Raw genomic sequence first — 13348 nt, forward strand, 5'->3', positions numbered from 1 at the left:
TCTATTTTATGAACTTAATTTCAAAAATTTCCGGACAAATCTGATCATTTTACTAACGGTCAAAGTTGGACAATATTTAACATGTATTTACCGTTTTTTAAAGAAAACCCGTTGCCTTTTGTTCTACTTTTCCGTTTTAAATCCGTCTGTTTCATTTTATTCATTTTTTGTGTGGATATAACCTGTTTCCGGTTACCCTTTGTTTCATACCTCCCGCCCCCCCCCCCTTTTTCTTCGCTCTAAAGCAATTTTCGAGGTTATCAATAGAGCGCAACGCCATAATAATAATTTTTTAAATTCAGCTTTCAACCCCATAATAACTAGTCATGTAATGGAAGGACTGGCACGTGTATTCCTGATTGGTGGCGCTTCGAAAGCAGTCCGTTATGATGAGCAAACGACCATTGAGGTATGTGATCTACAAATTGTGTCGTCATATCGAATTTCATAAGAAGTGACCTATAGTGAAAGTGCCCTCTGCGTCTCTCTTGAGAGAGAGAGCGTGAAATCACTAATCAATCAATATTGGAGAGGAAATGGGGTTCCCCCTCTCGTCTCTTGACTAATAAAATCAAAAGGGATAGAGAATTTTCAATTTCTAATGGATTGGCACACGAAGGGTACTCCACCGTTAAATTTTAATGGATTGGAAGAGAATAAAATTGAAAAGAAAAGATTTACTTTGAGTGGTGTGTAACCATAAAATCACTTAAAAAAAGGAGATTAAATAGGAAAAAAACGAAAATTGTTTTTCCAAATTGTCACATCAAATTTACACTAAAAATGCAGAATTTTAAAGAGATTTTAACAGTGGTTATTTTGTGATATAAAGTTCAATTTGAAGGAAGTTACATGCATTTTTATTTTTAGTGATTGCGGACTAGAAAGTGGAAAGTGGATAGCTCGGCCGCCGCGCCTTTATTGTCTGTCATATAAAAATGTGCATAACTTTCTCCAGAGATAGTTTTAAGCAGTGAGAATACTACTGTTAAAATCAGCAAATAATTTCGCCTTTTTTTCGGTGTAAATTTTGAAAAAAAAATTTTTTTTTAATTTTTCAAATTTACACCAAAAAATGCAGAATTTTTCTGTGGTTTTAACAGTAACTATTTTGTGTCATAAAATTTAAATTGAAGGAAGTTCCACGCGTTTTCATTTTCGGTGGCCGCGGACTAGAAAGTGGAAAGTGGAAAGCTCGGCCGCCGCTCGCCGATTGCAAAAATGCGCGTAACTTTGTTCAATGCGAGTTTTAGACAGTGAAAGTACCACCGTTAGAATGAGCAAAGAATTTCGTTTTTTCTGTATAATTTCTTTTTATATTTCAAAAAAAAATTTTACGTCGAAAAAATAAAGTTTCGACAAGGATTTTCAAAAAAATTTTCGCGGGCTGGAACACGCAAGCGCATAAAGTTGTGGGCGGAGCTTAAACTGCAAGCGGCACGGTTCTTAATTTGGAAAAAAAACAACTGGAATTAGAACCGCGCCGCTTATTTAAGCTTGCAGTTTAAGCTCCGCCCACAACTTTATGAGCTTGCGTGTTCCAGCCCGCGAAACTTTTTTTGAAAATCCTTGTCGAAACTTTAGTTTTTCACAGTATAAAGTTCAATTTGAAGACAGTTTCATGCATTTTTTGGTTCTGGCGTCGGTGGCCTAAAAACTCGAAAGCAGAAAACTCGGTCGCCGCGGCTTACTGTCTGTCGTATAAAAATGTGCATTACTTTCTCCAGAGATAGTTTTAAAAAGTGAAAATACTACTGTTAGAATCAACAAAAAAGTGCGCGTTTTGTGTGAGTTTTGAAAATTTTACGGTTTTGGTGTCGGTGGCCTAAAAACTCGAAAGTAGAAAACTCGGTCGCCGCACGCCGATTGCAAAAATGCGCGTAACTTTGTTCAATGCGAGTTTTAGACAGTGAAAATACCACCATTAGAATCTGGAAAAAATTGCTCGTTCTTCGGTATAAGTTTTGAAAAAAATCGAAAAATTCAAAAATAAATTATTTTTTGTAATTTTTTGTTTCTAGCATTTTTCAATCAAAGGAAAGCTTTGGAGCATCGTTGTAAGTGGCTGTCCCAGTTTTAAAACGTCCCAAATGCTCTCTGATCATTTTTTGAGACTCCTAGGTGTCTGTTGAAATAAAAATTAGATTTCTGGTCTTCTTCCTCCTAACTCAACTCGAGCGGCGCGGTGGCCAATAAAATTTATGTCTTCCCGTTAGGTTTTTGAATGTGTTTATTTATTTCCTTTATTTCCTCTCGAGATATTTTTTTTTCCTTGTCCAAGTTTTTTGCATCATACGCATGAGAGAGTCTACTGCACAATTTTTTGGGGACACAAAAAAAATGGGGGAAAAAAAGTGTTTCGCCAATAATTTTTTAGTTTTTTATTGTTTTGAAAGCAATGGAATGTGTGTTGACAGACAGACAAAGAATTTATTTTGTTTGGGGACTCCTCTCGGTGTGGTTTTGATTGATCACCTGTGTACTCGATCCGATTGAAAAGACAGCAAGAGAAAACTGAGTGGAAAAAGAGATAATCGAATGAAAAATATAGCATTGGAATGCTGAAGACGTGGGGATTCTGAATTTGTAAACAAAACTTTTCTAGCGTCGAAATAGGCGGAGTTACACGCTTCCTAGAAGGCGAAATCACTAAAAAAGACATTTCACATGAAAATAATATTGAAAAAAACGGGGAAATTTTTTTTTCAAATTTTTAAACCAAATTTGGTTCAAAATATGCAGAATTTTTCAGTGGTGTTAACAGTGGTTATTTTGTGTTATAAAATTCAATTTGAAGAAAGTTACACGCGTTTCCATTTTTGGTGTCGGTGGCCTAGAAAACTGGAAATGCGAAACTCGGCCGCCGCGCGCCAAATGCAAAAATGCGCGTAACTTTGTTCAATGGGAGTTTTAGACAGTGAAAATACCACCGTTAGAATCAGGAAAAAAATTCGCGTTTATTGGTATAAAATTTCGAAAAAAATTCGAATTTTTTTTGCAATTGAAAAAAATTTAGAATCTTTCGTAAAAACGCGGGTTTCTTAATAAAGAGGAACTTTAGAACATCGTAGCATGGAATTCGAACTTCCGGGCTTTTTTGCTTCTGACTTTCGAATAAGGAAAATCGCTTCCGATTTCCGACTTCCGACTTTCCGACTTTCCGACTTTTTGTCTCACTTCTATAAACACAGGTGAGCGCGACGCAAGGTCGCTTAAATGCGCTCCGTCGCTCAGCGGTTGGCACGGTGCCAAAAAGGACTTGGCTGAGTGCCAAGTTCAAGTTTAGCGTGTGTTTGTTGTATCTTTCAATGAAAAACGCGACGCACACGCAACGCGACTGGCGCGGTAAATTCAAAACTTTTCGTTGCGGACCTTACACCACGCACCAGAGTTGTACGGAATGCCATTTTTCAGTTTCCGGAATCCGGAATCCGGAACCGGAATGACATTTTACATTTTCCGGACTACGGAATCCGGAACCGGAATCAAATTTTTGAAATCCGGAATTCCGGAATCCGGAATTTCCGGAATCCGGATTCCAGACAACTCTGCCTCGCGCCCCTGTTTATAAAAAAAACATTAATGAGAACGATAAAGATAGCAACTTTTCCAAGTTTTCCCCCCGACACAACAAAAGTGTCATAAATAACCGCCGACTTGTTCCCTTCCCCTCCCGTCCACTAGTCCAGTGTTACAGTCATAAATCACTTCAAAACGTTTGCAGCGTGTCATCCATGTCGTCGCGCGAGGAATCGGCATCTCACAAGTGGCCGTCGCCCACTTTGCTCTTCGACTCGTCACCGGGCCGTCTCCACAAACAGCGGGTAATCAAAGAAGGGGACCAATTAATTAACAAATTAAAATTTTAATTAGGTTCCGGAGATTCACTTTGGCTGCATCCGATGCTTCGCATCGCCCAATTACCTCATATCTATGCGAAACATTTGCCGATTGGAGTTTGTGACGAGATAAAGTAAGAGGGACTAACTTTTTCTGGGCCACCGTCAATTGCCTGTTTCCAGACTAGAAATGAGAATGCGATTCATGCCACAATCGGTTTACGAGTTGCAAGTCACTGATAGCTCCGCCTTCGTTTACCTTCATGAACAAGTCGTCGACGAGTTTTTTAGCCACGTCGCATGGCGATCATCTGTGGAAGTTGCACTGGAAGTGGCCGCGCTGAAAGTTTGTAGAGATTTTGCGGAGCATCAGCATAAGTGAGTGAGAAAAGAGGTTTAAAGTTGTCGAAAATTGAAAAAAAGTATACCAATATGATCGTTACAAAAAACAAAAAATAACAGCACTCGGTGGGAATCGAACCCTGGATGCATTTTTGGCGGCCTGACTCCTTACCAGGGACACCACAAGGGCGAAGATCGAGGCGCGGCGGCGAAGGTTATGATAAGGGTGGTTGTGGCGGCGTTATCACATCCCTCGCAGCTGGGCCGCCGGCTTTCACCGATGGCCTACCCGGTAAGGAGTCTGACCACCAATCTCACATCCAGGGCTCGATTCCCACCGAGTGCTATTCTTATTTGTTTTTTGTAACAATCACGGCAATATATTTTAATGGGTTTTGATCAATTTTAGCCAAGTTTTGACAAATTTCCCCTCAATTTTCAGCAAAGGCGCAGACCACCATATGGATGAGCTCGATATAGATGCATGTATTCAATCTCTGATACCCAATGTCCTCCACAATCCAGGACTAAAACATAGTCATCTGAGGAAACAATTCACGGCGTACATCAAAAAGTTCTCGGCGACGTCACCCAATGAATCGATCATCAGAAGTCTCGCATTGCTATTGGATGTGGTGAAATTCGATGTGGAAGTTTTTAAAGCGAGTCTTGGCACCGGATGGACGAACCCCGTGGAGTTGGTGGTCGGGCCACATGCAGGGCTCTCGTATCGACTGAATGAGAGATGTGATGTGAGTTTCAAATAACTTAACAATTTTTGAATTTATACTGGTTGTGTAGATCAAACCAAGATCTCCATTTTTGTAGTTGACAACTTTTTGGTAGCTCTGCTAGCTTTCGAGATATGCGCCTTCGAAGATTGAGAGGCTGCCTATTTTAAAGGCGCATATCTTAAAAGTGTGCGGAGCTGTCTAGAAAATCTAACTGGAAAAATGTAGAAGTAGACTTGCTCTACACAATAAGTCTAAATTTAGGAAAAATCCTGGAAATCCCAACATTTTGTCAAATTTTAACTCAATTTTTGTGAGAATTGTTTTATCACCGGTGAATCCAATATGATCTACAATTTTTTCTATACAACCGGTGTACAACCAATTCTCGCAAAAATTGAGTTAAAATTTGAAAACAATTGGGATTTTCAAGATTTTTTGACACAACTTTGACTCGCTGTCATATTTTCCATTGAAGTGCTATTGCCCCAAATTTATATTCACTGTGTAGATCAAATCTAGATCTTCATTTTTGTAATTGACAACTTTTTGATAGCTCTGCACACTTTCGAGATGTGCGCCTTTAAAGATAGCCTATTTCCAAGGCGCGAGCGGGGAGAGAGGGGAGGAGACGCAGAGAAGCGAGACGCCCTCCTCTTTTCGCTCACTCTCTCGCCCTCTCAATCCTTAAAGGAGCATATCTCAAAAGCGTGAATAGCTATCAAAAAGTTGTGAACTACAAAAATGTAGAACTAGATTTGATCTACACAGCGAATATAATTTTGATATAATTCAGACCTCGCGCCTCCTCGAACTCCGCACCATCGCCGACATCACGATCCGCAAAATGGAGAACGGTTCCGAGAAAACCCTAATGCAACTCAAGTTATCAGGCGCCGCGAAACCAGTCATGATAACTCTCTCGACCGAAGAGCTCGCCCAATCGTTAGCCCATCTGCTAGACGGCTACCAGATGTTGTATAATCAAAGGGATAGTGTATTCAAGTTGAAAGGGATCGAGAGATGTGAAACAATGACAATGCATGAAGCGACGATTCGACCAAAGACCCCGACTGGATTTGATACTAATATTAGAATCCGACGAGAGTTAATTACCCTCAAAGAGTTAATTGGTGGAGGACAATTCGGAAATGTCTACAAAGCAATCTATCACGATACGGAAAAAGACGAACGCGTCGCCGTCGCCGTCAAGGTCTGCAAGAGTGACGCGGAGCCAGCGGACACCCAACTCATCCTCCAGGAGTCAGGCCTCATGCGAAACTTCCGCCACGCCCATATCATCCAACTCATCGGTGTTTGTGTCGACCAACCCATGTGGCTAGTGCTGGAACTTGCACCACACGGTGAGCTCCGTGAGTACCTTCAACAGGAGAAGGATTGGTTGCCGTTGAGGACGTTAACACTGTTCGCAAGCCAGATTTGTGACTCGTTGGTCTACCTTCATTCCACTCGATTTGTGCATAGAGACATCGCGGCGAGGAATATCTTGGTGTGCTCCCCGCAATGTGTGAAGTTAGCGGATTTTGGGCTCTCCAGGGCTCTAGACTACGATGCGGTGTACACGGCGTCCCGTGGGAAGCTACCTATCAAATGGCTAGCCCCAGAATCGGTGAACTACCGTCAGTTTAGTATGGCATCCGACGTATGGATGTTCGGAGTCTGCATGTGGGAAATCTATTCGCTGGGTGTCAAACCGTGGGCTGGCGTCACGAATAGCGATGTGATAATGCATATCGAGCAAGGTTCCCGACCGCCGTGTCCGGAGAAGTGTCCCACTGCGTTGTATAACTTTGTGAAAAGTAAGATGTGGGCCATCGAGCCGCATAAGAGACCGACCGTCGATCAGATTTTTGCGGTAAGTTCGGTAGAGCGCATTTTCTTAGAAAGGTACAAACTTTGACCTCGTTTTTCTCGAATACCAAACCTCATGGGCAAAAACCTAAGTATATATTTAGATTCAGCGTTTTCTCAGCTTTCCAGTGATGTATAATATATCACGTCCCAAATCTCCAAACTGACTCTATGACCTTCCCAGACTTTATCAGTGGAGCGCACTTTCTAGAAATCCTATCACCACTTTCATTTTTCAGATCATCGAAGACGTGAGACAACAAGTCTTGAGAAACGTACCGCCAGATCAAATTATTGTTGGAAAACCGATGAATGTGAGTTTTTTTTGTTGAAAATTAACTTTGGAAGTTTATAACAGGGTTAAATTTTACAATTTTATATTATTCTTGTAGATCAAACCAAGAACTCCACTTTTGTAGTTGACAACTTTTTGATAGCTCTTCACGCTTTCGAGATACACGCCTTTAAAGTTTGTACAGGCGAGAGAGTGTGCGAAAAGAGGAGGGTGTCTCGCTTCTCTGCGTCTCCTCCCCTCCTCTCTCTCTCGTTGCTTCAAGGGCGCCCGTCTTAAAAGGCGCATATCTCGAAAGTGTGCAGAGCTATCAAAAAGCTGTCAACTACAAAAGTGGAGTTCTTGGTTTGATCTACACAACAAATATAATTTTGAATCAAATAGAGTAAAATTGTGGTCGTGGTGGGCTTTCAAAGTTGGTCATTTTTCAACTGAAATTGGGAAAAATTAACTTTTTTCTTTTTTCCAGCCCGCCGGAGTAATCGTCGCAGAGATGTCAAGCTTACCATCCCTAACTCTCTACCGTACCATGGAGGAGCAAAAGAGACAAGCGGAGGAAGACGCGAAATGGTTGGAACAAGAGGAGGAAGATGGGGATGACGATGAGCTGGAACCCGATCAAATTCCATCGACATCTCATTCTTCTGTGGAGAATATCAGAAGTTCCAATGGTTTTTTGCATCACACACCCACGTCGACAAGGTCGTTGAGGTTTGAGGTGAGAAATTTCAAAAAATTATTTTTAAAAATCGATGTGTAAAACCTCTTCAAAATTATCAAAATCCAAAAATAAATGGCTCCGCGACAATTCACAACTACGACATTTCGCAACTGCGACATTTCGCAACTGCGACATTTCGCAACTGCGACATTTCGCAACTAGTCATTTCGCAACTGCGACGTTTCGCAACTAGGACATTTCGCAACCACGACGTTTCGCAACCATTAAACTACTGTCGAAAAAATAAAGTTTCGACAAGGATTTCAAAAAAAAATTTCGCGGGCTTGAACAAGCAAGCGCATAAAGTTCTGGGCGGAGCTTAAACTGCAATCGCCGCATTTCTAATTTCAGTTGTTTTTTTCAAATTAAGAACCGCGCCGCTTGCAGATTTAAGCTCCGCCCAGAACTTTATGCGCTTGCTTGTTCCAGCCTGCGAAATTTTTTTTTGAAATCCTTGTCGAAACTTTATTTTTTCGACAATAGCAACAGTTTAACCTAGTTTTGTCTAAAAGTGGGTCAGATAACTTTTTCTTCTATTTAATTTTTTTCAAATATGTTCCCAAGCACTTTGGTACACTCAACATTTTTAGCTGACCCAAATATGCAAATGCCCAGTGGTTGCGAAACGTCGCGGTTGCGAAATGTCGTAGTTGCGAAACGTCGCAGTTGCGAAATGACTAGTTGCGAAATGTCGCAGTTGCGAAGTGTCGCAGTTGCGAAGTGTCGCAGTTGCGAAACCTACGTGAGTTGCGGAATGTCGCAGTTGCGAAATGTCGCAGATGCGAATTGTCGCGGAGCCAAATAAATATACCAATGTGCTCAGAATAAAAAACAAAAAAAAATAGCACTCGGCGGGAATCGAACCCCGGATGCGTTTTTGGCGGCCTGACTCCTTACCAGGTAGGCCACGGGTGTCGGCCGCCGGCGCCAAACCGAATGTGGTGATAAAGGCGGCAAGAAGCCGCCGCCAACACCACCCGATTACAACCCTCGCCGCCTCTCACCTTTGGTCTACCTGGTGAGTAGTCTGACCGCCGATCTCACCTCCAGGGTTCAATTCCTTCTCCTCGCAATTCTTTTTTGTTTTTTGTAAGGAACACAGCAATATATTTTTTATTGGGGCTGGATCAATTTCATCCTGACTTTTGAGTCGCTACGCAACGAATTTTGAGTTTCTTGAAAGTTTTGTGTTACGGTAACTTCCCACCACGTCAACACCGCGCACACTTAATCTTACGACAATTTTCACCAATTTCAAAATCCTCCATTTCCAGGACAAAACCTCCCGAGAGCTGCGCCGAAGTGTGGACGGTGTCTGCGACGCCGTCACCAAACTCCAGAATTCGTTCAACAATTTGACACATAACGACGAGTTCCTTCATTCGGTGAAAGAGGTGACAAGTCAGTTGAGAGAGATGTTGATTGTCGCATCCGGAATGAGGGATCGAGTCACCACTGCGAGTCAACGGACCGAGGTGGAGATGACGAAGACGTTGATTGCAAATGATATGAAGCAGATGAGTCGGGTGATGGCCAAGTTGCAGGTTAATGGAGAGCAGACGGTGGGTTTTTTTCATTGGTTAGGTAGATCAAATTGAGTTCTTTATTTTTGTAGTTGGCAGTTTTTTGATAGGTATGCAGGGTTTTGAGATATGAGCTTTTGAAAAATCGCGATTTTTAATTTTTCACACAAAACTGTGGTGAGATAACTGCCTAACCTTTAATATGTCTGTATTGAATTTTAGTTTGTTTGGTAGGTCAAATATAGATCTACATTTTCGTAGTTGGAAACGTTTTGATAGTCATTAACGCTTTTGAGATATGCGTCTTTAAAGATCGAGAGGCGAGAGAGCGTGCAAAAAGAGGAGGGCGTCTCGCTTCTCTGCGGCTCCTCCCCTCTCTCCTTTGCGCAGCTCTCACGCTGCCAACTTTAGAGGTGCATAACTCATTTGGGTAAATAGCTATCAAAAAGTTGTCAACTACAAAAATGAAGATCTATATTTGGTCTACCTTAACAATATAAATTTGAACCAAATTGACCACCGGGGAAGCTTGTGACAGGCTCCCAAAGTTGGTTTTTTTTTTACCTGAAACTGGATTGTTTTCCTATTTTTTGGTCAAACTCTTAATTTCAGATCTACAACACACTCCGCCGCGACGTCGTCCGTATCTGCGGGGAGCTCGCAGTGAATTGCACAACTCTCCAGCTACAACTCACACAACCACCACTAGAAAACGAGTTTTCCGCACTGCTTTCCAATTGTTAAATTTTAATTTTTTTCATTTTAAAATTCTAGTATTTTTCTTAGTTTCAGCTAGAAAACAAAACATTTGTGCACTTTAAAATGTCATTTCGGGTAACAACTCTTTTCTCACTCTTTTTCGTTTTAAATGTCTTCCGAGACGATCTCTGTAATTCGAATAAATATACTCAAATGTTCATAAATCTATCTCTCTATTTCCAATAAGACGTTCACACAGCCCTCTTGGCAATTCTCAGGCTATTAGCACTATTACGATAATAAAACTAACCGCTTTCTCCTCCCGCGAGTTAATTGACCTTCTCGCCGGCGGGAAAGCTGAAGAAGAACTGATTATATTCCTTTTGGTGTACTTTCGCAACTTCTTCCCTCAAACTCTACTAAATACACTGACCAATTAGCCCTTCCCCTCCCTACCGACTAAAATACTATAATTATACATATACTTACGAAAAGGCGTTGGGCGAACATTGTGGCAAGTTAGCTTTGTTTGAATTTCGGAAAAATACGTTTGAAAACACCCTTAAAAATGTATAACTTGATGAAAATCACTTTTATATTGTCCAAAATCAAAAAAAGTATACCACTGTGCTCCTTACAAAATGCAAAAAATAATAGGGCTCTGTGGGGATCGAACCCCCGATGCATTTTTGGCGGCCCGCCTTCTTACCGGGTACACCACGAGAACGGAGGTGAAGGCGGCGACACGAGGGTTATGATAAGAGTGGTGGCGGTATTATCTCGAAGCAAGGTGCCGCCACCAACCTTATCACACCCTTCACTTCTCGCCGCCACTTCCACCTCCCATAGCTTACCTGGTAAGGAGTCTGACCAGTAATCTCGACATCCGGGGTTCAATTCCCACTGAGTGCTATTATTTTTTGCTTTTTGTAAGGAGCATTTTAGTATATAAATTGTGAAAATTGGACAAGTTTAAAGTGGTTTTTCACTATCCTCTCTAGTGAAAATTGCGTTATTACCGGTTCCAAATACCTAACGTTTTTTTTGGTTTTTCCCGCAGATGATAAATGTCTTCTACTTTCGTTTATTCTCTTTTATTCCATTTTCCGAACCTTCCGCCCATGAATCAACCACCGTCTTCCTTGTTCCCCCCAAATCTCTTTCCGGCTAATTTGTGTTTGAGTTTCATCTTCTCTTACTACAATTGATACTTTGTGATCTACACCCCTTCGAAAACGTGTTCCTTCACCAGTTATTCACGGAACATTGATTAACTATACTACACTTACTTTCGTTTCACTCTCCTAGCCTTGGGATATGAGTTTAGGTGATTATGATGGACTGAGACGGCCGCCCATTTCTTTATATATAGGCTTCCGATAGGTTCTCAGACACATTCGCGCCACTTTCGGTTTTGGATTTCCGGCACTTTTTCTTTGGTTTTTGACTTTTTTGACTTTTGAGACTAAACTTTTGTTAAATTTAGAGTTCTATAATAAACATTTTATGTCTAGAAAGCTAAGGATTCTGAAACTGTTAAAAAATTTGATCTACGATCAAAACTAGCCAAGATATGAGCGGTAACTTCAATCACTTGCCACGGTAACAGATCTTGTTGTATTTAAATGAATTTATATGTATTTTGTAGATCAAACCTTGCTCTACATTTTTGTAGTTGACAACTTTTTGATAGCTCCTCACGCTTTTGAGATATGTGTCTTTAAAGATTGAGGGGCGAGAGAGTGTGCGAAACGAGGAGAGCGTCTCGCTTCTCTGCGTCTCCTCCCCTCTCCGCGATGTGTCTCTCAACTTTGATTGTCTATATCTCAAAAGCGTGAATAGCTATCAAAAATCTGTCAACTAGAAAAATGTAGAGCTAGGTTTGATCTACCTAACGGTATTAAGTTTTTAAAAGTACGACTTGAAATTGATTACTTATGAGCTTTCAAAGTTGGCCATTTTTTTGTTTAAAAAACACAAATTTTTTGGATTCTTACTGTAAACGTCACATTTTCAAACTTTTAGATTGTGATACAGTACCGTATCTCCACTTTTTAGTTTTTACAATCCTATAGCCTATCCCAGCTTACATAATTCAAACATATCGTAACATCCATTCATCCCCTTCTGTGCCCCATAAACCATGCCAACTCGAAGAATAGTAGTGCAAACTGTTTACTTAGGGGCTAACCGGATTTCGATTTCATACCGTATACCCATGTTTAGTACTCCCTTCATAGTCGTCTTCTCCACGGTTCAGTGACTTATTTCACATTTACACATTTACAACTTTCTAACCTGTCCTCCCTCTCTTTTGTTCGTTCGCAACTGTTTACGATTATGCCCTGCCCCTTTGCGCCACCGTTCCGTACTTTTCTTGGAAATCTCCTTGAAAATGTATACCTTTTGTTTGATTTGCTTTGTTTTGGCGATTTAGATGAAATCTTGATTTCCGTTGGCATTTGAGATCCCGTCAGGGACATCCCAGGTATTCAAATTTTTGATATGTTATAGAGCAAAACTTGCGCTATATTTTTGTAGTTGACAACTTTTTAATAGCTTCTTAAAGTTTTGAGATATAGGAGTTTTGAATCGGCCAACTTTGACAATGAGCAACTTTTTGATCTACATTTCTAAGTTTTTGGTTTTTTGGTACAACATGGAACAAATCCTGATTTACATTTTTGTAGTTCACAACTTTTTGATCGCTCCGCCCACTTTCGAGATACGCGCCTTTAAAGATTGGGAGTGATGAAACTTTCTTTCCGGTATCTCACCCTAACATTTTAAATTTTAAGCAGGTTACAGTCTTAGCCAAACTTCTGAAAACGAGAACTTCATAAATGATTTTCCATAAGCTCTTCAAGAAATGAAAAATGCAGATTTTCGAAACAGAAAATCTGAAAATCGGGTTAAAAATGGTAATAAACCTATACCAAGAATACCAGCGTGTTCTTTACAAAAAGCAAAAAATAAAAGGACCCAGTGGGAATCGAACCCCGGATGCTAGATTACTGGCCGGACTCCTAACCAATTACACCAAAGGTGAGAGCCGGCGGCGCGGCGGTAAAGGTTGTGATAAGGGTGTTGGTGGCGGATCACCCCCCACCCTTATCACAACCTTCGCCGGCGCGCCTTGACCTTTGCCCTTGTGGCCTACCTGGTAAGGAGGCAGCCCGCCAAAAAAGCGTCCGGGGTTCGATTCCCACTGGGGGCTATAATTTTTTGCTTTTTGTAAGGAGCAACGTGATACATTTATTTTTCATTTTGGACCATTTTTAACCATTTTTAACCATTTTAACCCGATTTAATTGAGTTTAAGCAGTGTT

General features: G+C 41.0%; 1 protein-coding gene across 1 annotated transcript; it reads left to right on the forward strand.

Moving 5' to 3' along the window:
* Window positions 1-331: 331 nt before the first annotated feature.
* On the forward strand, window positions 332-10064 carry GCK72_000321 (uncharacterized protein; the record flags this gene model as incomplete). Its single annotated transcript, XM_003099175.2, has 10 exons — window positions 332-409; window positions 3725-3824; window positions 3874-3973; window positions 4023-4217; window positions 4624-4933; window positions 5709-6788; window positions 7024-7098; window positions 7546-7794; window positions 9072-9359; window positions 9933-10064. 10 exons carry the CDS (start codon window positions 332-334, stop codon window positions 10062-10064), a joined length of 2607 nt encoding a protein of 868 aa, XP_003099223.2.
* Between the last annotated feature and the right edge of the window lie 3284 nt (window positions 10065-13348).

This window comes from Caenorhabditis remanei, chromosome I (assembly GCF_010183535.1).
Source record: "Caenorhabditis remanei strain PX506 chromosome I, whole genome shotgun sequence".
In the NCBI taxonomy this organism is placed as follows: Eukaryota; Metazoa; Nematoda; class Chromadorea; order Rhabditida; family Rhabditidae; genus Caenorhabditis; species Caenorhabditis remanei.